The 26,349-nt window shown below is 37.6% G+C and overlaps 1 protein-coding gene across 4 annotated transcripts in view; it reads right to left on the reverse strand.

Moving 5' to 3' along the window:
* CPNE8 (copine 8) overlaps window positions 1-26,349 on the reverse strand; it is a 265,785-nt gene that overhangs the window by 156,267 nt on the left and 83,169 nt on the right. For all 4 annotated transcript variants that reach the window (XR_008651963.2, XM_063620134.1, XM_063620133.1 and 1 more), the window contains one exon: window positions 24,924-25,000. Coding sequence is in view for 2 of the 4 variants with exons in the window: in XM_063620133.1 (XP_063476203.1) it covers window positions 24,924-25,000 (77 nt within the window). In the remaining 2 variants the exon portion in view is untranslated. The remainder of the gene's footprint in view (window positions 1-24,923; window positions 25,001-26,349) is intronic.

The following is a 26,349-nucleotide window of genomic DNA, read 5'->3' on the forward strand; positions in this document are numbered from 1 at the left end:
AAAGCTCTCCTCAGCAAATGTAAAACAACAGAAATAATAACAAACTGTCTCTCAGACCACAGTGCAATCAAACTAGAACTCAGGATTAAGAAACTCACTCAAAACCGCTCAACTACATGGAAACTGAACAACCTGCTCCTGAATGACTATTGCATACATAATGAAATGAAGGCAGAAATAAAGATGTTCTTTGAAACCAACGAGAACAAAGACACAACATACCAGAATCTCTGGGACACGTTCAAAGCAGTGTGTAGAGGGAAAGTTATAGCACTAAATGCCCACAGGAGAAAGCAGGAAAGATCCAAAATTGACACCCTAACATCACAATTAAAAGAACTAGAAAAGCAGGAGCAAACACATTCAAAAGCTAGCAGAAGGCTAGAAATAACTAAAATCAGAGCAGAACTGAAGGAAATAGAGACACAAAAAACCCTTCAAAAAATTAATGAATCCTGGAGCTGGTTTTTTGAAAAGATCAGCAAAATTGATAGACCGCTAGCAAGACTAATAAAGAAGAAAAGAGAGAAGAATCAAATAGACGCAATAAAAAATGAAAAAGGGGATATCACCACCGATCCCACAGAAATACAATCTACCATCAGAGAATACTACAAACAACTCTATGCAAATAAACTAGAAAATCTAGAAGAAATGGATAAATTCCTCGACAAATACACCCTCCCAAGACTAAATCAGGAAGAAGTTGAATCTCTGAATATACCAATAACAGGCTCTGAAATTGTGGCAATAATCAATAGCTTACCAACCAAACAGAGTCCAGGACCTGATGGATTCACAGCCGAATTCTACCAGAGGTACAAGAAGGAACAGCTACCATTCCTTCTGAAACTATTCCAATCGATAGAAAAAGAGGGAATCCTCCCTAACACATTTTATGAAGCCAGCATCGTCCTGATACCAAAGCCTGGCAGAGACATAACCAAAAAAGAGAATTTCAGACCAATACCCTTGATGAACATTGATGCAAAAATCCTCAATAAAATACTGGCAAACCGAATCCAGCAGCACATCAAAAAGCTTATCCACCATGATCAAGTGGGCTTCATCCCTGGGATGCAAGGCTGGTTCAACATACACAAATCAATAAATGTAATCCAGCATATAAACAGAACCAAAGACAAAAACCACATGATTATCTCAATAGATGCAGAAAAGGCCTTTGACAAAATTCAACAACCCTTCATGCTAAAAACTCTCAATAAATTAGGTATTGATGGGACGTATCTCAAAATAATAAGAGCTATCTATGACAAACCCACAGCCAATATCATACTGAGTGGACAAAAACTGGAAGCATTCCCTCTGAAAACTGGCACAAGACAGGGATGCCCTCTCTCACCACTCCTATTCAACATAATGTTGGAAGTTCTGGCCAGAGCAATCAGGCAGGAGAAGGAAATAAAGGGTATTCAATTAGGAAAAGAGGAAGTCAAACTGTCCCTGTTTGCAGATGATATGATTGTATATCTAGAAAACCCCATCGTCTCAGCCCAAAATCTCCTTAAGCTGATTAGCAACTTCAGCAAAGTCTCAGGATACAAAATCAATGTACAAAAATCACAAGCATTCTTGTACACCAATCACAGACAAACAGAGAGCCAAATCATGAGTGAACTCCCATTCACAATTGCTTCAAAGAGATAAAATACCTAGGAATCCAACTTACAAGGGATGTGAAGGACCTCTTCAAGGAGAACTACAAACCACTGCTCAATGAAATAAAAGAGGATACAAACAAATGGAAGAACATTCCATGCTCATGGGTAGGAAGAATCAATATCGTGAAAATGGCCATACTGCCCAAGGTAATTTATAGATTCAATGCCATCCCCATCAAGCTACCAATGACTTTCTTCACAGAATTGGAAAAAACTACTTTAAAGTTCATATGGAACCAAAAAAGAGCCCGCATCGCCAAGTCAATCCTAAGCCAAAAGAACAAAGCTGGAGGCATCATGCTACCTGACTTCAAACTATACTATAAGGCTACAGTAACCAAAACAGCATGGTACTGGTACCACAACAGAGACATAGATCAATGGAACAGAACAGAGCCCTCAGAAATGATGCCGCATATCTACAACTATCTGATTTTTGACAAACCTGACAAAAACAAGAAATGGGGAAAGGATTCCCTATTTAATAAATGGTGCTGGGAAAACTGGCTAGCCATATGTAGAAAGCTGAAACTGGATCCCTTCCTTACACCTTATACAAAAATTAATTCAAGATGGATTAAAGACTTACATGTTAGACCTAAAACCATTAAAATCCTACAAGAAAACCTAGGCAATACCATTCAGGACATGGGCGTGGGCAAGGACTTCATGTCTAAAACACCAAAAGCAATGGCAACAAAAGCCAAAATTGACAAATGGGATCTAATTAAACTAAAGAGCTTCTGCACAGCAAAAGAAACTACCGTCAGAGTGAACAGGCAACCTACAGAATGGGAGAAAATTTTTGCAACCTACTCATCTGACAAAGGGCTAATATCCAGAATCTACAATGAACTCAAACAAATTTACAAGAAAAAAAAAAAAAAAAAAACAACCCCATCAAAAAGTGGGCAAAGGACATGAGCAGACACTTCTCAAAAGAAGACATTTATGCAGCCAAAAAACACATGAAGAAATGCTCATCATCACCGGCCATCAGAGAAATGCAAATCAAAACCACAGTGAGATACCATCTCACACCAGTTAGAATGGCCATCATTAAAAAATCAGGAAACAACAGGTGCTGGAGAGGATGTGGAGAAATAGGAACACTTTTACACTGTTGGTGGGACTGTAAACTAGTTCAACCACTGTGGAAGTCAGTGTGGCGATTCCTCAGGGATCTAGAACTAGAAATACCATTTGACCCAGCCATCTCATTACTGGGTATATACCCAAAGGACTATAAATCATGCTGCTATAAAGACACATGCACACGTATGTTTATTGCGGCACTATTCACAATAGCAAAGAGTTGGAACCAACCCAAATGTCCAACAACGATGGACTGGATTAAGAAAATGTGGCACATATACACCATGGAATACTATGCAGCCATAAAAAATGATGAGTTCATATCCTTTGTAGGGACATGGATGAAACTGGAAAACATCATTCTCAGTAAACTATCTCAAGGACAAAAAACCAAACACTGCATGTTCTCACTCATAGGTGGGAACTGAACAATGAGAACTCATGGACACAGGAAGGGGAACATCACACTCCGGGGACTGTTGTGGGGTTGGCGGAGGGGGGAGGGACAGCATTAGGAGATATACCTAATGCTAAATGATGAGTTAATGGGTGCAGGAAATCAACATGGCACATGGATACATATGTAACAAACCTGCACATTGTGCACATGTACCCTAAAACCTAAAGTATAATAAAAAAAAAAAAGAATATGATAAACAGGCAATATGTAGATTTCAAGCACACTAGTAAATGGGTAAATGCTAAGTAAAATATATGATATATTGACAAAAATTTAAATCTGAAAGTGTCAAGTTTTGACAAAAAGTAAAAACAAGCGGAATCCTTTTATACTGCTATGAAAGGTAAATTGAGTCTGACCATTTGGAAAACAACTTGGTAACCTAATAAATTTCAACCTGCTTACGTTAGTTTTCTAAAATTGCCAAAATAAATTATCTCAAGTTTAGCTGCTAAAATAATGCTATCTCACAGTTATGAAGTCAGAAGTCGAGCGAGCTCAGCTGGGAATTCTGCTTAGGATCTCACAATGCTGAAATCAAGGTGTCAGCCAGCTTGAGTTCTTATCTGGAGGCTCAGGTTGATAGCAAACATAATTTAATTCCTTCTCACGGTTTCCACGTGGCCTCCGTGTCTTCAAGTCAGCAACAAGTAGGTTGAGTGCCTCTCGCTCTACAAGTCTCTAACTTTCTCTTGCATTGCATCTCTTCTGCCTTTAAAGGGTCACGATTATATTAGGTGTACCTACATGGACTAAGATAATCTTCCTATCTTAAGGTCAGCTAATTAGCATGATTAGTAATTTTGGTTACATCTGCAAGTTCCTTTTGCCACATAACACAACATAACATAACTATAGTTGTGACATCAGAGAGTGAGGATCATGGAGGCAGAATTTTGCTTTCACAGTTCACCCTTTGGCCCTCATGATCCATGGTCCTCCTATATAAAAACACATTCGCTCCCTCCCCAGGTCCCTGAAGATCTCATCACATTATAACACAAATTCAGTCCAAAAATCTTCCCTAAATCTAACCAGCTTTAATGTTCCAAATCTCATCATCTAAATCCTTTAAATCACGTATGGTTGGGGCTCTGTATATAATCTATCATGGGACATAGCTCCCTCCATCAGGGACCTGTGGCTGTAAAGAAACAAATTATCTGCTTCCAACATATGATGGGTCAAGCATAGGATAACATTGTGGACATTCCAGTTCAAACAGGGAGGAAATAAAAGGTAAAATGGAGTCATGAGTCCAAAATAATTTTGAAATCCAGCTGCGCAAACTCTATGAGCTTTTTCATGGTTCACAGCTCCATCAACTGAGTCATTCTTCCTTTTTTGTAAAAGGGTAGCAACAAATTGCAATTGAGTAGTTTTATCAGCCTGTTTCCTGACAGAAAAAGTTGGAGGGTATGACAATCTACTTTCATTTATACTCTCCCTCTCTCTCTTTCAGTCCAAGTTGGCAGTGCTTCTGCTGACAAAAAGTCCTCAAGATCTTTATGGATCTCCTGCATATGTCATGAGGACTCATTCCAACAGGCAATGGCATCCTCCACAGATCTTTCTTAGATAATACTATCTCTATTTACTTTCTGCTGAGATAACTGAGAGTGTCTAGGGATCACATATTTGGTCTCTTCAAAGAGCCTTTTGTGCGACTGAATACTCTAATTGTATATCTCCCTGAAGTTTTAGCAGGAGTATCAGAGTCACATCTTCATGCTTCTTTCTGGAGTAGACTTTCTTGATACTGAATCTCTCCATTTGAGAGTCTTTTGCCATTTGGGTAGGCTGAGTATTTCCCAACTCATCATGCCTATTCAAAGCTTTCTAAGTTTTTTCTAACATGTTCTTCAGAATTCTCCCATTCTCCACCCACTTCTATGCAAGAGGAGTGGGTGGAGGATAGGGGCTATCCTATTGCCATAACGAATTACCATAAACTTAGTGGGCTAAAACAATATCCATTCATTATTGGACAGTTCTGTGTATCAAAATTTCAGTAGGATCAGCTAAGTATTCTGTTTAGAATTTCAAAGGCTGAAATCAAAGTGTCGAGTGGTCTATGTTTTTATCTAGTGGATCTGAGACAGACTTCACTTCCAAGTTCATTCACGTTGTTGGCAGAATTCATTTTCTTCTCATAATTTCCATGTGGCTCCCTACATCTTCCAGCCAGGAAAGGAAGATCAAATCCTTCTCATTCTTTCAATCTCTTAGACTTCCCCACCTACTGTATCTCTCAGACTTCCTAGTCTGCCTTTCTCTTCTGTTTTGAAGGGCTCATGTGAGTACATTAAGCCCACCCTCATCTTGAGCTCAACTTATTAGTAACCTTAACTATACCTGTAAATTTCCTCCTGCCATGTAAAGTAGCCTAACTATGGGTGTGACACCACATAGCTAAGATCATGAGAGCCAAAATTCTTCCTTCTAACTTGCACATACCCATAATCTCACAGTTCCATTCCCAGGCATCTAAGACATATAAGTTTTATTGCAGTATTGCGTATATAGAAAAAAAACCTAAAAACTACTAAAAAAGCCTATTAACTTCATATTAGGTAAATCTCTTTATAATTCATAAAATAGATTATTACAGAACAATGAGAAAAAGACTAAACTACAGCAAAAAAGCTCATTGACTAGATACTAGGCAAATCTATTTGTAATTCATAAAATTGATATAGCAATAAAAAATGAATAAACTATGGCTTCACATATTACATGGACGGTTCTCACAAATTATTTTAAGCAAAAAAATCAAGTCACAAAAATATATACAGTAAGATTTCAGTTCTATAAATTAAGAAACGTAAAAAAAAAATCACACTTAGGTTCCAGAATATAATTGTTTAAAAGACATGTGTTGGCCAGGCATGGTGGCTCACATTTGAAGTCCCAGCACTTTCAGATGCTGAGACAGGAGGATCACTTGAGGCCAGGAGTTTGAGATCAGCCTAGGCAACATAGTGAGAACCTGTCTCTACAAGAAACAAACAAACAAACAGAAGGTTTTAAATTAGCTGGGTGTGGTGGTGCACACCTGTAGTCCTAGCTATTTGGGAGGCTGAAGTAGGAAGGTCTGTTGAGCCCAGGAGTTCGAGGCTGCAGTGAGCTGTGATTGTGCCACTGCATTCTAGCCTGGGTGACAGAGCAAGATTCCATCTCTTAAAATAATGTATGTAGTACTTACCCTTTTATAGGCATTATGTTAGGTAGTGAGGTCACAAAGTTGAAGAAATATGGTCCCTAGCCTAAAGAGTCTCTTGGGAAGAAAAGCAAATAAGCACATAGTAATGATGTCATAACTGATGCAGACACTGATGCAGTAACAACAAAGGATAATGAGCAGTATAAACTGAAGTAAGACAAAGTCAATAGAAGAACACCAAAAATGGGGCAATAATCATGATCTGGCAGAGACAAGGAAGATTTAACACAGAAGGTGGCAGGAGCTGGGTCTACTAAAAAGGTGAGTACAAATAGGCAAGTTGAACAGGTGCAGAAATTGTCCTATCATTTGAATGTGTCCCTTCCAAACTTATGTGTTGGAAAATTCACCCAAATGGTACAGTGTTGGTATATTAATCTGTTCTCACGCTGCTAATAAAGACATACCTGAGACTGGGTAATTTATAAAGGAAACAGGTTTAATTGACTCACAGTTCAGCATGGCTGGAGAGGCCTCAGAAAACTTACAATCACAGCAGAAGGGGAAGCAAACACATCCTTCTTCACATGGCAGCAGGAAGGAGAAGTGCCGAGCAAAAGGAGGAAAAGCCCCTTATTAAACCATCAGATCTCGTGAGAACTCACTATCATGAGAACAGCAGCATGAGGGTAACCACCCCCATGATTCAATTACCTCCCACTGGTGGGGATTACAGGAACTACAATGAGATTTGACTGGGGACATGGCCAAACCATATCAATTGGGAACTGGAGCTTTTGGGGAGGTGTTTAAGTCATGAGGGCTCCATCCCCATGAATGGATTAACGCCACTATTAAAAAGCGTTTATGGAAGTGGCTTCTCACTCTTCTGCTCTTCTGCCATGTGAGGACAGAGGGTGCCCCTCTCTTGCCTTTCTGACTTCTTCGATATAAAGATGCAGCAAGAAAAGTCCTTACCGGATGCTGTGCCTTGATCTTGGATTTTGCAGCCTCCAAAACTGTGAAAGATTAAACTTCTGTTCCTTATAAATTACCCAATCTCAGGTATTCTGTTACAGCAGTACAAAATAGACTAAGAGAAGTACCTCTCAGACATAGGGAACAGATACATTGTTGTGAGAATATGGCCCACTGGAGAAAATCTAAGTAGTTGAGAGCATAAGATGTGTTTAGGAATATGAGAGTAAACTGCTTGGTCTCAAGTGCTATAATAAAGAGCTGAGATTATTTTTCTTCAAAGGGTATGGAAAAGAATTGGAGGATTTCAAACAAGGAGAGGGGGCTGAATTTTATATCTGATTCCAGAAAAAACAATTAGGAGCTGCTATACACAGACAGGACTAATGCACAATGAGACCATACACATCAAAGGCCAGTTGTGAGAGCTATATAATGATCTAAATAAGAAGGGTTGCTACACAAGGGTAGTGGAGGTGGAGATGGACAGAACAGTCCCAAAAAGATGGTCATTAATTGGGAAAAGAATGATAGAGGGAAAAAAGACTGGAATATGACTTCTGGCTATCTAACCTAGAAAACTGTCTAGTGATGTTATCACAGAAATAAAATACAGCAGGAGGAGTTTTGAGGTATAAATGGTCAATTCAATTTTGGGGCTTACTCAGTTTGAGATTTATTTGGGACATCTATGTTCAGTGGGCAGTTGTGCCAAGGGGAGAAATATAATTGTTATAAGACATGAACATTGATGGCATAAAGTTGACTGTTGAAATCAGGGACATGTAATAGATCACTCAGGTTAATATACACTGCAGGCAGTAGGTTTAAACTTTGTTGATTCACAAACACATTTGAGACTCCATTAAGAGCTACGGAAATTTTCAGGAAAAGATTTTCACCCAGAATTCTGCATAAAATTCCAGGTCATTCTTAGGCCTGTGAAAGACAGTGTGAAAACTATCGAGAGAACCAGAAGAAAACCTCAGAGAGATGGTGTCATGAAAGCAAAGGAAGAGGAGATTTAAGGAAGAAGTGGTCAAGATTTCCAATAGCCACAGAGAGGACAAATACGATAACTGCAAGCACCTGGGGTACATGACACGGAGGAGGTCCCTGACCCCAAGTATGCCATGGAGTGGAATCATGAAGAATGAGTTGAAGAGGGAGTAGTAGCTGAGTAGCTATACAAGAAGAGTCTTGGAGGATAGAAAGAATGGAGGGGGAGCTGCAGCATGAGGTAGAAGCAGAACTGTGGGTCTGCGGGCTGTCAGGGAGGAAGTTCAAGATGCAGGCAAGGTCTCTAGAGAAGCCTCTGTGTACCGAAATCCAGAGCTTCGATAAATGTAACTGCTTAGGAGAAGAAGAGAAACATGCTCAACTAAGCCAGAAAAGAAAATATATCTCAACTGTAGTGAGATAAAAAAAACTGAAGAAAGTTTAAGGAGCCAGACCTGACTTTTTTTTTTTTTTTTGACAGAGTCTCACTCTGCTGCCCAGGCTGGAGTGCAGTAGTGCAATCTTGGCTCACTGCAACCTCTGCCTCCCGGGTTCAAGCAATCCTCCTGTCTCAGCCTCCTGAGTAAACGGGACTACAGGCACACACCACAATGCCCAGCTAATTTTTTTTTTTTTGGTATTTTTAATAGAAACAGGGTTTCAACATATTAATCAGGCTGGTCTTGAACTCGTGACCTCAGACCTGACTTTTAAAAACCAGTCCTGCTCCTGACTTCCTTCCCCTATTGATTTAGGATGGGCTATTTATGTGGCTTTTCTTTGCTGAACAATGGAATTTTGAGATCTTATGACTAAATATCCATTTACAGGCCTGCATCTTATGCATTGAGGCAGTCTGGAATATTCTCTATATGACTATTAATATATAGCATTTCATATTCTATACTAGGTTGTAAACTATAGTAACACTAATTGTATCTGTCAGCAAATAATATAGCTTTTTATTTCTTGTTTAGTGTCCTCTTAGAAATCTCTGTAGATTCGTCATGGACCCCATTGAAACAATTATATTTTGGTGGTGAATATGTCAACAATTTTAACTTTATATATATATTTTTTAAGTTAGCCACATGAGACCTGCAATACCTTATGTATGATAATTTCTGCTTCGGTCATACATTTCATTAAATGTATTGTCACATCTTCAATACCCTTTCACACTGACCTCATCCTTCTATGGTGTCGTCAACCCCAGCTATTTGCCCTCTCTGCACCTAGGCAGACCCATGTGGTTTGAGCACTGCAGGATCCCACTACAGAACCAAACAGGCTGGTGCCACCACTGGGTCCTGGTCTCCAGCCATAGCTCCATCTGCAATGTGCTGTGACCCTTCCAAGCACATTTTCCTTTTCTGCTCAGTAGCTTCTCCAAATATTATGAATAACTTTTTTCAAGCCCCCCAGCACTCACCCTTTCCTCTTCTCACCACTCCTAGTCTTTTATTTTTACAATCTCACCTTTTACTCTGAGTAGATAATATCATATTAAATATTAGTTGTCATATTTATTATCTAATCCTGTCACACTGTGCCCAAGAGCTTTTCACATATCATTCAATCTTTCCTCAACTAAAAATAAAAGACGCATGCAAGTACAGTTTAAAACTAATGGGTCATTTAATTGAAAGCAGATGCATTTATCTTTCTATGCAGCTTTTTTTATTTTCAAATTATTAACAAAATGTCATTTCTAAGATTTTAATAAATTTGCTGTCACACATGAAACACACTATGTTCACTGTTAAAATACATCATATGCCAGAAACTAAAATTGTAACTATTGTTTAAAATTTAAAACACTATGCTTATCAAGAAATCCATCTGTTACCCGGTAATTTTTAACATAGTAATTAGATTAAATGGGATCTCATTTTATAGTTAGAATGTAAATGTTGACATTAAAAGGGAAGCAAAATAGTTATTATCATGGTAAGGAATCATAAGGAGTACAATAAATTATGTAATACATAGTTTTTTCAGTAGCAAAAACAAAGTAAACTGCTCAATCTCTGGAGATTCAGGTTTTTAAAAATAAACAATTATTGAATAGAGTAGCATATTCCTAGCTCTTACATGCCACATATGTCAAAAATGTTTCAAGAAATTGTTGTACTCTGATAAGCTAGGTCTATCTATCTATCCATCTACAGAAATATGAGGTTTCTAACATTACTAAAATCATACTTTGCATTTATAATGTAGTAAGGTACACATGTAGCAAGGCTATTTATTATAATTTTAAAATTCTGTATTTTTAAATTCTGAATTTTAAAATTCCCAAGTCTTGAGAAACAAATGCAAAGTTATAATGTGCAGGAGAGATAGTTAAAATAATCAAAAGAAAAAGAAGAAACATATAAATATGACTATTATCCTGGAAAATTCAGTGCAATAAACATTTATTGAACTCTTACTATTTACAAGGCACAACAGGTCCCCACAATATAGAGAATATAATGTTTTCTTTTTAAGTCTTTTTACAATTATTCTAGAAAGAAAGAAATGGGGGAAAGGTATTCAGCCTCTTGATTGAGTTTTAGAAGTTTGTTCAGGTTCTTGGATCCAGCATGCTGTGGACTCCCTGTGTCATAATATACAGTAGAATTAATAAAAACCTAACAGGAACAACTATTGAAGGTTCTTTGTTTTGTTTTTGTTTAAGCAGACCTGCCTAAGAAAGAAAAATTGATAATTTAAAACAAACAAAGATAGTATGAAAGAAAGGGGAGAAAGAACCATCACTCTAATACTGGAGAAACTAACAATTCACAGTTAGCCAGAAATTGTATATTTATTTTAAAAACTAAAATCCATTCCTGCTAATGATTAAAAATATATACTGGAATGTAGCTGTATTTGTGAATGTCCACTTACTAAACTGCTGTCCGTGTTTAGAATCTTTCATCAGAGTTACCTCAAACTGTGAAAGAATTGAGAGCCAGCTGATCTATCTCCACAGTTACTGGGAGGGTCCAATCACTATTGTTGTTATCAAAGAAAACAGTGAAATGTCAAGATTATTGGAATGTTTTACTTACTGGCATTTGCTCTCAGGGCAGCCTGATGCACTGAGTCTACCTGGATCTAAAATGATACCACCGCCCAATCAAGGCTAAATACTCAAAAGCTTTTTAAATAAACGAATGAATCAATACAAACACTAACAGTATGTCTAATCTCTCCCCTTCCCTTTCTCCAAGGAATATGTGAGCCATTCAAACAGGAACTTTCGAAAGGATAGAAAGCCCTAGAAAGCTCTGTAGAGTTAGAGACTGGGCAAATCATCCTGAATTATCAAATAGAAAAAATGACCAGATAAGATGACAACACTGTGCAGTTTTCTTGTTACCATATTGTCAATTCAAAACAATGATTTTCCAGATAAAGGGAAAAAAAAGAAGTACTTATTTATTTCCAAAACTAAAAATGAATTTATTTTTCAATCCTTCCAATTGCCTTCCTATATTTAAACTGTGTTGGCTCTGTTCTGCAAAACAGTTGAGCCCTGTTTATCTCAGATAACGGTGGGCCACTGGGCTGTGCTTGAGGAAGAGTGGCATGGGTAACAGACACCAGGAAGGAACCTCATCCTTGAAATGACCTAAATCAGAATGGGTGTACCCTGGGAGCTCTTCTTGCATCTAGAGATATTCTTGACTCTTCAGTAAATGATTTTGTATTACTAAAGTGATACCAATTTTTTAAATTTCGTTTAAAGTTACACATTAGCTCTTAATTCAAGATAGCCGAATAGGAACAGCTCCGGTCTACAGCTCCCAGCGTGAGCAACACAGAAGACGGGTGATTTCTGCATTTCCATCTGAGGTACCGGGTTCATCTCACTAAGGAGTGCCAGACAGTGGGTGCAGGACAGTGGGTGCAGCGCACCGTGCAAGAGCCGAAGCAGGGTGAGGCACTGCCTCACTCGCGAAGCGCAGGCGGTCAGGGAGTTGCCTTCCCTAGTCAAAGAAAGGGGTGACAGACAGCACCTGGAAAATCGGGTCACTCCTGCCCTAATACCGCACTTTTCCAAAGGGCTTAAAAAACGGCACACCTGGAAAATCGGGTCACTCCTACCGTAATACTGCACTTTTCCAAAGGGCTTAAAAAACGGCACACCAGAATCATTATTCTTTTAATCCAACTAATAAATTAAAATTTTAGATCAATACTTCACTGTAGTGTGGCAGGTCTGGCTGTCTAGAGAAGGAAAGTGGAAATCTAGAGGAAATGAAATGGAGAATGCTCAGGGATAAATTGCCATCATGCACATGTAATATTCTACTATGTTTCTGATAAACTCTAAGCCCTAATTTTCTAATGGAATGAGATAACTCTGTCTAGCAAACTCCAACCGACCTGCAGCTGAGGGTCTTGTCTGTCAGAAGGAACACTAACAAACAGAAAGGACATCCACACCAAAAACCCATCTGTACATCACCATCATCAAAGACCAAAAGTAGATAAAACCACAAAGATGGGGAAAAAAACAGACCAGAAAAACTGGAAACTCTAAAAAGCAGAGCACCTCTCCTCCTCCGAAGGAATGCAGCTCCTCACCAGCAATGGAACAAAGCTGGACAGAGAATGACTTTGACGAGTTGAGAGAAGAAGGCTTCAGACGATCAAACTACTCTGAGCTACAGGAGGAAATTCAAACCAATGGCAAAGAAGTTAGAAACTTTGAAAAAAAATTAGACGAATGTATAACTAGAATAACCAATACAGAGAAGTGCTTAAAGGAGCCAATGGAGCTGAAAGCCAAGGCTCGAGAACTACGTGAAGAATGCAGAAGCCTCAGGAGCCGATGTGATCAACTGGAAGAAAGGGTATCACTGATGGAAGATGAAATGAATGAAATGAAGCGAGAAGGGAAGTCTAGAGAAAAAGGAATAAAAAGAAACAAACAAAGCCTCCAAGAAATATGGGACTATGTGAAAAGACCAAATCTACATCTGATTGGTGTACCTGAAAGTGACGGGGAGAACGGAACCAAGTTGGAAAACACTCTGCAGGATATTATCCAGGAGAACTTCCCCAATCTAGCAAGGCAGGCCAACATTCAGATTCAGGAAATACAGAGAACACCACAAAGATACTCCTTGAGAAGGGCAACTCCAAGACACATAATTGTCAGATTCACCAAAGTTGAAATGAAGGAAAAAATGGTAAGGGCAGCCAGAGAGAAAGGTCGGGTGACCCACAAAGGGAAGCCCATCAGACTAACAGTGGATCTCTCGGCAGAAACTCTACAAGCCAGAAGAGAGTGGGGGCCAATATTCAACATTCTTAAAGAAAAGAATTTTCAACCCAGAATTTCATATCCAGCCAAACTAAGCTTCATAAGTGAAGGAGAAATAAAATCCTTTACAGACAAGCAAATGCTGAGAGATTTTGTCATCACCAGGCCTGCCCTAGAAGAGTTCCTGAAGGAAGCACTAAACATGGAAAGGAACAACTGGTACCAGCCACTGCAAAAACATGCCATAATGTAAAGACCATCAAGGCCAGGAAGAAACGGCATCAACTAACGAGCAAAATAACCAGCTAACATCATAATGACAGGATCACATTCACACATAACAATATTAACTTTAAATGTAAATGGGCTAAATGCTCCAATTAAAAGACACAGACTGGCAAATTGGATAAGGAGTCAAGACCCATCAGTGTGCTGTATTCAGGAAACCCATCTCATGTGCAGAGACACACATAGGCTCAAAATAAAGGGATGGAGGAAGATCTACCAAGCAAATGAAAAACAAAAAAAGGCAGGGGTTGCAATCCTAGTCTCTGATAAAACAGACTTTAAACCAACAAAGATCAAAAGAGACGAAGAAGGCCATTACATAATGGTAAAGGGATCAATTCAACAAGAAGAGCTAACTACCCTAAATATATATGCACCCAACACAGGAGCACCCAGATTCATAAAGCAAGTCCTGAGTGACCTACAAAGGGACTTAAACTCCCACACAATAATAATGGGAGACTTTAACACCCCACTGTCAACATTAGACAGATCAACGAGACAGAAAGTTAACAAGGATACCCAGGAACTGAACTCAGCTCTGCACCAAGCAGACCTAACAGATATCTACAGAACTCTCCACCCCAAATCAACAGAATATACATTTTTCTTAGCACCACACCAAACCTATTCCAAAATTGACCACATAGTTGGAAGTAAAGCTCTCCTCAGCAAATGTAAAAGAACAGAAATTATAACAAACTGTCTCTCAGACCACAGTGCAATCAAACTAGAACTCAGGATCAAGAAACTCACTCAAAACCACTCAACTACATGGAAACTGAACAACCTGCTCCTGAATGACTACTGGGTACATAACGAAATGAAGGCAGAAATAAAGATGTTCTTTGAAACCAATGAGAACAAAGACACAACATACCAGAATCTCTGGGACACATTCAAAGCAGTGTGTAGAGGGAAATTTATAGCACTAAATGCCCACAAGAGAAAGCAGGAAATATCCAAAATTGACACCCTAACATCACAATTCAAAGAACTAGAGAAGCAAGAGCAAACACATTCAAAAGCTAGCAGAAGGCAAGAAATAACTAAGATCAGAGCAGAACTGAAGGAAATACAGACACAAAAAATCCTTCAAAAAATTAATGAATCCAGGAGCTGGTTTTTTGAAAAGATCAACAAAATTGATAGACAGCTAGCAAGACTAATAAAGAAGAATAGAGAGAAGAATCAAATAGATGCAATAAATGATAACGGGCTATCACCACCGATCCCACAGAAATACAAACTACCATCAGAGAATACTACAAACACCTCTACGCAAATAAACTAGAAAATCTAGAAGAGATGGATAAATTCCTTGACACATACACCCTCCCGAGACTAAACCAGGAAGAAGTTGAATCTCTGAATAGACCAAAAACAGGCTCTGAAATTGAGGCAATAATCAATAGCTTACCAACCAAAACAAGTCCACGACCAGATGGATTCACAGCCGAAATCTAGGAGGAGCTGGTACCATTCCTTCTGAAACTATTCCAATCAATAGAAAAAGAGGGAATCCTCCCAAACTCATTTTATGAGGCCAGCATCGTCCTGATACCAAGGCCGGGCAGAGACACAACCAAAAAAGAGAACTTTAGACCAATATTGTAGGTTAAGCTAATACTCTCATTTCCACAGGGCCTGTATCAATATGCAATTATACTTAGTTGTGTGATTATTCATTTAATGAATAAATGGTAAAAACCAATAAAGACAGGAACAACTTTGCATTTTCACCATTGTTTACTTAGTACCTAACAGTTTCTGATCCATAATCAATTCCTAGTAAAGATTTACTGAAAATACTATTTTTAAAAATACAATCCCTAAAACCTCTATTATACTCAGATTCTATCTACCAGAATCTGTCAGTAAATTATTTGCTCCATAAAGTTACCATTCGTAAAACAATTTTTCCTTTTGTTTTTCTTTCCTAAACTGGGATGCCCAAAGGGCTTACTTGCACACAAGTCTCATAGGAACAAAACACATGTCACACCAAGTCAGAACAACCAACCAATCATTCTGAGGCTTGTCTCTGACAATGACATTAAAGGCTACTTTGTAAAAAACTCATTCATTTTACCTATATCTCTCATGACTGGTCATATCTTTTACAATCCTTTCCATCCAGAACAGTTCTTCATCTGTATGACTTCAGTTGTCACTACTGGAATATCTGAGTAAAGCAGAGAATCATGGGAATCTGCAGATATACATAATCTGCCTATTTAGAGTAAGCGATTTACCTCCCTGGAGATCATTCCAGAGAATGAGCTCACATTCGAAAATGAATGTAAGAAAGTGGTTCAACTCAACATTTTTATTAAACTTTGATTATATGTAAACCTCAGAAGCTTGTATATAATAACATGAGTAAATGTACTAAAATTCCTTCTATCTTAGGCCTTTAAAAAGAATATACCATTCTTCAAGAGCCTTTCCCAGAAGTAGATTAAAGCTCTACTCTAGGCTGGTGAAGTATCTAATATCTATCTGAAAGGCAATCAGTGGTTTTATTTTTAATGTGTTGAATCATGTGAAGATTACAAACACGTAAGCACATCTGTGTAGTCTTTGCAAATAAAGGAATATAACTAATTCTTAATTGACACTGAACTCTGGATTATTTTTTGCAATTACATACTAACATGGGAAATTCAGGATATTTCCAACACTATCTTATAAAACCCAAACTAATGAAAAGCAGAAATCTAACTCAGTTCCCCTATTTGATAGTTCAGCTACATACTGAAAACAGACAAATAGTTTTTAATATTTATATTTAGATAATACTTAACACTTTACATAAGTGTAATCAAGTTTGGTTTAACACGGTCCTTTCCTTAAACTTGCTGAATTCCTAGCTAACACGTCTGGAATAAACAGGCCTATTACTTGAGGAACATAATAAATATTTTCCTCCCGAAGGAGAGAATGGCAATCTTTCTTAAACTGGTGCTGATTCTTGCATTTTGGAAGGCTTTGCTGAATCCATCACTGAGACCCCTAAAGATAGAAGACACACGACTCTTTGACAGCATCACAGACAATTGGATACAATCTCACAGCATGAGAAACCACGCTGCTGAGTGGGTATCATGCTAAATAATAATGGGATGATCTAAAGAGAGGAGCCAATGAGTCATAGGAAGCACAGTAAATGTTTCAGTCAAATTAAGTAGCACAAGACTCATTTTAGGAGGGTTCCAGGAAAAGACCAAAAGTGTAGGATGTAATTCAGATGAGAAACGTGTTTGCCCAAAGCTTAAATCCAACAGAACAGACTATTGAAATTGCAAAAATCTTAAGCTGCTACTAAAAAGTAAACTAAAAATTACTGAACATCAATTTCAAATTATTTCGTCATTATGCATATAAAATATTAAAAATAAAAATGCTTTTTCTCATAATAAAATGAGAAAATCTAATTTGATAAATGACAACAATAACCAAAACACAGAAAGTAAAAAAGCCTGAGGTTAAATTCAAATTCTCATTATTGAATGAGGCAAGAGGCTACATACAAGAAACCATTTTACCTTCATAATAATCCTAATTTCATTGTCAAAAGTTTGATGATATTAAATAATTTCAAATTCTAAGTTGTCTCCTTTAAATCTCCCAATTTTACAGTTATCATAAATTTAAAAAGACTACCTCTGAGGAGATATTACAACACAATCGCAATTAAAAAGCCAGAAGAAATTATTCTGATTATCTTATAAGAAAATAAGTTAGGCCATTTAAAGGAAAGAAAGCAAAAAAAAACACAAGGAAGTATTCTGAATAACTCAGAATATAAATGGGAAACTAATTGTGAAATAAATCTCTAATCTAAAATTAATAAATAAGAGGTACTTGGATAATGCTACTTAAGAAAAATAACATTTGGGACACAAGAAGGCGTTAAATTCATGATAAATCAATTGTGTGTTACTTGCGAGTGGACTGTCTGCCTCAGGATATCTGCGTCTGGAGGTGTCCTGTGCTGCAATTCAGAAGCCAGTGCCCATCCAGATAGGGAAAATCACCTAACCTCTCACAAACATGATTGCAAAAAGTAATGGCTGCAGCACCAAGAGTGTGCAAATTCCATTTCTATCCTCAGTCATGAGGAACAGACCATGAAAAACAGTAGAATGTTTAGTGGCTGTCCTACAACATTATCTTTAACCAGACAGTTAAAGATAATCTGGTCAGGGCAGGTTCACACAGCAAGACAGCAGGAGGCAGTGGAAACTACGAAGAATAGATGGAAGAGCTATACCATAAATACCTATTATTTCCCCAGTGTGAATTTCTGCACTATTTCGGTCATGCATTCATAAATTTTACTACTTTTATATATTCGTGTGAAAGCATGGAGGCTTCACATTCCCTTTGAAAACTGGCACAAGACAGGGATGTCCTCTCTCACCACTCCTATTCAACATAGTGCTGGAAGTTCTGGCCAGAGCAATCAGGCAGGAGAAGGAAATAAAGGGTATTCAATTAGGAAAAGAGGAAGTCAAATTGTCCCTGTTGGCAGATGACATGATTGTATATCTAGAAAACCCCATCGTCTCAGCCCAAAATCTCCTTAAGCTGATTAGCAACTTCAGCAAAGTCTCAGGATACAAAATCAATGTACAAAAATCACAAGCATTCTTGTACACCAATCACAGACAAACAGAGAGCCAAATCATGAGTGAACTCCCATTCACAATTGCTTCAAAGAGAATAAAACACCTAGGAATCCAACTTACAAGGGATGTGAAGGACCTCTTCAAGGAGAACTACAAACCACTGCTCAATGAAATAAAAGAGGATACAAACAAATGGAAGAACATTCCATGCTCATGGGTTGGAAGAATCAATATCGTGAAAATGGCCATACTGCCCAAGGTAATTTATAGATTCAATGCCATCCCCATCAAGATACCAATGACTTTCTTCACAGAATTGGAAAAAACTACTTTAAAGTTCATATGGAACCAAAAAAGAGCCCGCATCGCCAAGTCAATCCTAAGCCAAAATAACAAAGCTGGAGGCATCACGCTACCTGACTTCAAACTATACAAGGCTACAGTAACCAAAACAGCATGGTACTGGTACCACAACAGAGACGTAGATCAATGGAACAGAACAGAGTCCTCAGAAATGATGCCGCATATCTACAACTATCTGATCTTTGACAAACCTGACAAAAACAAGAAATGGGGAAAGGATTCCCTATTTAATAAATGGTGCTAGGAAAACTGGCTAGCCATATGTAGAAAGCTGAAACTGGATCCCTTCCTTACACCTTATACAAAAATTAATTCAAGATGGATTAAAGACTTACATGTTAGACCTAAAACCATTAAAATCCTACAAGAAAACCTAGGCAATACCATTCAGGACATAGGCATGAGCAAGGACTTCATGCCTAAAACACCAAAAGCAATGGCAACAAAAGCCAAAATTGACAAATGGGATCTAATTCAACTAAAGAGCTTCTCCACAGAAAAGAAACTACCGTCAGAGTGAACAGGCAACCTACAGAATGGGAGAAAATTTTTGCAACCTACTCATCTGACAAAGGGCTAATATCCAGAATCTACAATGAACTCAAACAAATTTACAAGAAAAAAACACACAACCCCATCAAAAAGTGGGCCAAGGACATGAACAGACACTTCTCAAAAGAAGACATTTATGCAGCCAAAAAACACATGAAAAAATGCTCATCATCACTGGCCATCAGAGGAATGCAAATCAAAACCACAGTGAGATACCATCTCACACCAGTTAGAATGGCCATAATTAAAAAGCCAGGAAACAACAGGTGCTGGAGAGGATGTGGAGAAATAGGAACACTTTTACACTGTTGGTGGGACTGTAAACTAGTTCAACCACTGTGGAAGTCAGTGTGGCGATTCCTCAGGGATCTAGAACTAGAAATACCATTTGACCCAGCCATCCCATTACTGGGTATATACCCAAAGGACTATAAATCATGCTGCTATAAAGACACATGCACATGTATGTTTATTGCGGCACTATTCACAATAGCAAAGACTTGGAATCAACCCAAATGTCCAACAACGATAGACTGGATTAAGAAAGTGTGGCACATATACACCATGGAATACTATGCAGCCATAAAAAATGATGAGTTCATGTCCTTTGTAGGGACATGGATGAAACTGGAAAACATCATTCTCAGTAAACTATCGCAAGGACAAAAAACCAAACACCGCATGTTCTCACTCATAGGTGGGAATTGAACAATAAGAACTCATGGACACAGGAAGGGGAACCTCACACTCCGGGGACTGTTGTGGGGTGGGGGGATGGGGGGAGGGGCGAGGGATAGCATTAGGAGATATACCTAATGCTAAATGACGAGTTAATGGGTACAGCAAAACAACATGGCACATGGATACATATGTAACAAACCTGCACATTGTGCACATGTACCCTAAAACCTAAAGTATAATAATAAAAAATTAAAAATTAAAAAAAAAAAGAAAACATGGAGGCTTCAAAGTTGTGTTTGTCACCAAGCTTCCTGTCACAAAAAGAAAACACTTCCTGACCTTGCATCATCTCCAATATCTTCCCTGGTTTCATCCTTTTTTCCAAAGCCATTCTTTCTTCCACTGAAATATCCCAGATCTTCCCATGTTCCCATCTCTTCTGACTATTTGCTTATTAGATTGATTCAGGAAGAAAAGTTAAAAAGTAAAAAAAAGTGAAGTACATGGAAGAGCAGGAGTTAGCAAGGATGAATGTGGAATTTAGGACTCCATGGAGTGGACCAGCTGCTCTGAAGGGCGACCTTGGCATTATTCGCAGATAAAGCTTCCATGCAAACAGCAATTTTGCTCTTCCTCAACCCAATTGTGCTTTTTCAAACAAAAAGTATGAATGGTTGTGTTTTCCATTTGAGACTGAGGTAAGGGAGTAAAATCCTATTTGCATAGATGCTGTATCTTCTCTCAAAGTACCTGAACCTAAAACTTAGCCAACCGACCTTGTTCTTCAATCCACATGTTCTTCCTCCAAACACATGCCTCTCTCACAGCTAGAGTTTTTCATTAAAGCCAGTCTTTTCTATGCAAGAGGAAGGGTGACTACAAAATGTTTTTTCCAGTCCATTGTTCACCTGCGTTGGAACATCTGATCCAGTGATAGCACGTCACTAGGTGCCTTAATTAATAAAGCCAAAATATCTTTCCACTAGCAAACTAATCGTATTCACTTTTACTCTCCCATTTTTAATTCATCTCTTCTATTTCATTTCACCCTCTCATCTCTTTCCTCTATTGGATTATCTTAGGTATCTAATCCAATTCACTCCTGTTTAATGAATGTAATTGCAACAATTCTGCAATTCCTAAGGTTTTGTTTCTTTGCTTTTTTCTTTTGTAGCTCATCTCTTTGCTACACTCAAGCTTTACATTTTCTTACCCACTTAGTACTAAAACTTGCCTAGCTAAGTTTTCTCAGAAAAATTTAGAAATCTTCCACTGCTCAAACAGTAATCTTACCTTTAAACTATTTTCTTAATGTTTATTTGCCTGAGAAGATTGTCCAAGGAGATGAAGGGATGAATAAATGTTTAGTGATATAAGCTTAGAAAATCAAATTAATTGTTCCTTTTTCAGTAAGAAAGATAGAACCTGAGGACCTTCAATAAAGTTGTCTAAATTTCAGAATATCTTATAGATGCAGCACAGCATGTGGTTACTGTAGATCCATGTTGGATGAACAAGTTTTGAAGTCTTTCCCTCATTACACTATATGAAATATGTATATGTTATACCCCGCCCTTAGCAAGAGCTAACGAAAATCTAAATCTCATCCTTTCTGATTACATAAAATGATCATGACTCAACCCCCAGCAAATTTTCCCAACATTTGCATATTCTACCAGTCTACCCTAGGTATCTTCACCTCTTAGCAAGAATTTATTTTTGCTGGTCATACCTAGTGGGAATTGTTGAATCAGCTGAACAAGGACCATATCTTATGCTATGTTCTATTCACCACATACCACAATCAATACATTATAATAATATCAAATTTTTAATATGTTCCAAGATTAATATAAATATGATTTTCCACTGGTAAATTTTTTATATCTTAATAATTTAGGCCAGGCGCGGTGGCTCAAGCTTGTAATCCCAGCACTTTGGGAGGCCGAGGTGGGCGGATCACGAGGTCAGGAGATCGAGACCACGGTGAAACCCCTTCTCTACTAAAAAAATACAAAAAATTAGCCGGGCGTGGTGGCGGGCGCCTGTAGTCCCAGCTACTTGGAGAGGCTGAGGCAGGAGAATGGCATGAACCCGGGAGGTGGAGCTTGCAGTGAGCCGAGATTGTGCCACTGCACTCCTGCCTGGGCGACAGAGCGAGACTCCATCTCAAAAAAAAAAAAAAAAAAAAAAAAAAATTTAATAATTTTCTGAAATTAGAATTACGATTTCCTTATGGTAAAAAAACACCAGATAAAAACTTCCAATAAAATTACTAATTTAAAAATATGTATACCACATAGGCTGGGTGCAGTGGCTCACGCCTGTAATCCCAGAACTCTGGGAGGCCGAGGCGGGCGGACCACCAGGTCAGGAGTTCAAGACCAGCCTGACCAACGTGCTGAAACCCCGTCTCTACTAAAAATACAAAAAAAAAAATTGGTAGGGCGCCACGCGTGCGCCTGTAATCCCAGCTACTCAGGAGGCTGAGGCAGAAGAATTGCTTGAACCCGGGAGGCAGAGGTTGCAGTGAGCAGAGATTGCGCCTGGGCAACAAAGGGAGACTCTGTCTCAAAAAAATATATACCACATAGCCAACGTGCATAGGAAAAAAATGCTCAACATCACTAATCATTAGAGAAATGCAAATAAAAACCATAATGAGATACCATCTTAGAACAGTCAGAGTGGCTATTACTAGAAAGTCAAAAAATAACAAATGCTGGTGAGGTTGCAGAGAAAAGGGAACACTTATATGCTGCTGGTGGAAACGTAAATTAGTTCAGCCATTGTGTAAAGCAATTTGGTGATTTCTCAAACAACTTAAAACAGAATTACCACTTGACCCAGCAATCCCATTATTGGGTACATAGCCAAAGGAATATAAATTGTTCTACCATAAAGACATTCATGTTTATGTTCATTGCAGCACTATTCACAATAGCAAAGACATGGAATTAACCTAAATGCCCACCAATGGTGGGCTGGATAAATAAAATGTGGTAAATATACAACATGGAATATTACATAGACAAAAAAAGTCTGAAATTTTATCCTTTGTAGCAACAGTAATGGAACTAGAGGCCATTATCCTAAGCAAATTGACACAGGAACAGAAAACCAAATACCACATGTTCTCACTTATAAGCAGGAGATAAACATTGAGTAGTCATGGACACAAAGAAGGCAACAGCAGACACTGGAGCCTACTTGAGAGTGGAAGAAGGGAGGAAAGTGAGGACTGAAAAACTACCTATGGGGTACTATGCTTATTACCTGGGTGATGAAATAATCTGTATGCCAAAGCCCTGTGATGTGCAATTTATCTACATAACAAACCTGCACAAGTACCTCTGAACCTAAAATAAAAGCTAACAAATAAATAAATGAATAAAAAGTGTACCCATTCATAAAATCTCTATTCTGTTGCTTGGAAATGAAAATTCTGTATTTTAATTGCTTTTGTTTTCTCTTGAAGAATGTTAAAGGCATCTTTAAGGTGGTATTGCATATATTATTGATTCTTTTTAACAGCAAAAAACAAAAGGTAGATGTAGTGATCTTAGGAATCCTTGTGGGCATAAGTCACTGGAATAGGAGATGCGATTAGAATTATATGCACTTAATACTTGCATTTGCCTTACAGATTGCTTACTACTTACTAAAGTGAGCATAAATATATTTTTGTAATAAGCTTCCAAGTCCTATAATTATGTGAAAATAAATTACACACAAAAAGAATGTAAAATGGGAGTTGATATATGAAAGTTTTCAAACTGACATTCAGTAATAATTTTCTAAGAAAATCAAATTAAATTGCAAAAAATTAGAATTTATAGAATTCTTAGTAGCCTAATAATTTAATGCATAGCAATGAACACACTAAATAAAAAGTTTAATTTTATATAAGAAATGTGAGAATAATGCCTCGCCATTTCAAGTATTTATGTCAGAAATAAACAGATTTATGGAGTATTGACATATTTATTTTTTGAGTTTGAGATTCTTAAAAGATTGATGAAGATAAAGACTTCAAAATTCCCTAAAGCTTTTGACATTGTGGTTAGCTCTGCAAATGTACTATTCTTTCTAGATCTTCTGAAATTTATGAACAGTTAAGTCAATCCAAATAATCAGGATTAGGGAGGGGGAAGAAGGAGGAAAGGAGAATAAAGCCATGAAAAATTTCTAAAATTTGCTCCCTGCCTTATTTGGAACTGGAGAAAACAGAATCAACTCATGCAATTGACCTGAAAACTAAATATGATCCTAGTAATTGAAGGTGAAGATGGAATAGACCATTCTTAGTGATTACCTTCTCCCAATATTTACCTACTTACAGCTTTCTCTACAAGCCACTTCCATGGTAAAAATTATTATGAAAATTTCAATAACCAAAAGTGCATTTATGAAATACGTGGTATTAACAGCAGTTTACTACATATATTTACTAACACAAAAGACTAAAATCCCTTTTTCAGGGAAGTACTAAATCTAACAATTAATAGTACAACCAAAAGAAAAACAACATATTTCCTTATTTAAATTTGCTCATTTCATCTTGTGAAAATTTTTTAGCATAGCATGACAGGTGACATAGAAATTATTCTTTAAAAATATGTCAAAATTATTTGTTAAAAGAAAAAACTCAAACAAGATTTTAAAACCCACTTTTGCTCCACACCCATGCATTCACCAATTCCAAACTGACAAAATAGAAACTGTTAAAATTGGCATTTCATTGTCTGAATTAAAAAATACTTACACTATTGGTTTTTCCAGGCGACTTCCCTGTGAACCAACGATCTCTCCCAATGTACAAAACACTTGTCCCAGAAAGTCCTGAAATAGATAAAAAGATTAAAGCTCATAAGTTTCCAAACTATCTCTACAGTATATGTTTTGTACATCATACATCTGCATTGTTTTCATTGCTGAAATATTGATATTTCTAACTTCCAATAATAGGTAAAATCAGCTCAATATGCATTAATATTACCATGTGACTTTCACATGTTTGCACAGCATTTTGTGTGTTTAATCACAGAGCAGTTATTCTGAGTTCACAGGCATTGCATTTGTTTTCTTTTTATGTTTTAAGCTACAATAAAAAATAGACAAAAGTTGGAGGTTTTGAATGCACAATTGGCTTAACTTCGGATGCCTCTGAATTACTGGAATTGTTGGCTGAGGAGACAAAATGAGCAAGCACACAGCAGAGGTGGCTAATCCCAGTAACACTTAGAGAAAGGTCATGTGATGCAGCAGCCTCAACTAGGGTCCACAGCCAACCTGCCAGGTGTCTATTCTAGTACTACCACTTACTAACTGTTGACTGTAGGCAATTAATTAAGTTCTGCAGTTTGCTCTTCTCTATAACGTATTAGTACCTCCGCACAACATTGTTCTGAGGGTTCAATTACTTATTGCATGAGTTAATACTAGCATATTGTAAGTGCCTAAAAATGGGTTAAGTAAAATATACTATAATGTTCATTAACATACAACTGTATGATTCTTATTTTCAAGACTCAGAATAACCCTGTAAATGAGAGGTCTGATATTAACATTGCATTTCACATATAAAGAAACTAAGTGCTTATTTCACATTGCATGCCTATATCAAAATATCTCATGTACCTCATAAATACATACACCTACTATGTACTCACAAAAATTTTTAAATTAATTTAATTTAATTAAAAAAAGAAACTAAAACTCTAGAAGGTTGATTTTCTATAAATAGCAGAGCCAGGACAAACTCTGATGTTCTGATTCCAGATTGATATGCCACATAAGAATTTAAATACCATTAAGTACAATGCAAACTCATATATCTATAAAATAAGGGCACCAACACCATCTGGATATGTAGGTCCAGAAAATGTGAAGTTGTTCCAGGGAAAGACACGTGCCTTCTAGTTTAGCCTGTATTTGATTCAAAGAATTGCCGTGTTCTAAAACAAGGTGGGAGATCTCTCTAAATTGTTTGTGTAGTGAACAGGACCAAGAAAATCTCTAAGAATGATGGACAGAGAGGATTAATGGCAAACAAAATGTGTTCAGTATACTAAATAAACAAATCTGTTTAGTAGTTTTACAGAGAAATGACTGTTCTCAGATGAAAGAAAAAAACCCAACTCATGGTGAGGAACTAGTATTGGCCCCGTTTCTCAGATAAGGGAACTGAG

The sequence above is a fragment of the Symphalangus syndactylus genome, chromosome 17 (genome assembly GCF_028878055.3).
Source record: "Symphalangus syndactylus isolate Jambi chromosome 17, NHGRI_mSymSyn1-v2.1_pri, whole genome shotgun sequence".
Lineage (NCBI taxonomy): Eukaryota > Metazoa > Chordata > Mammalia > Primates > Hylobatidae > Symphalangus > Symphalangus syndactylus.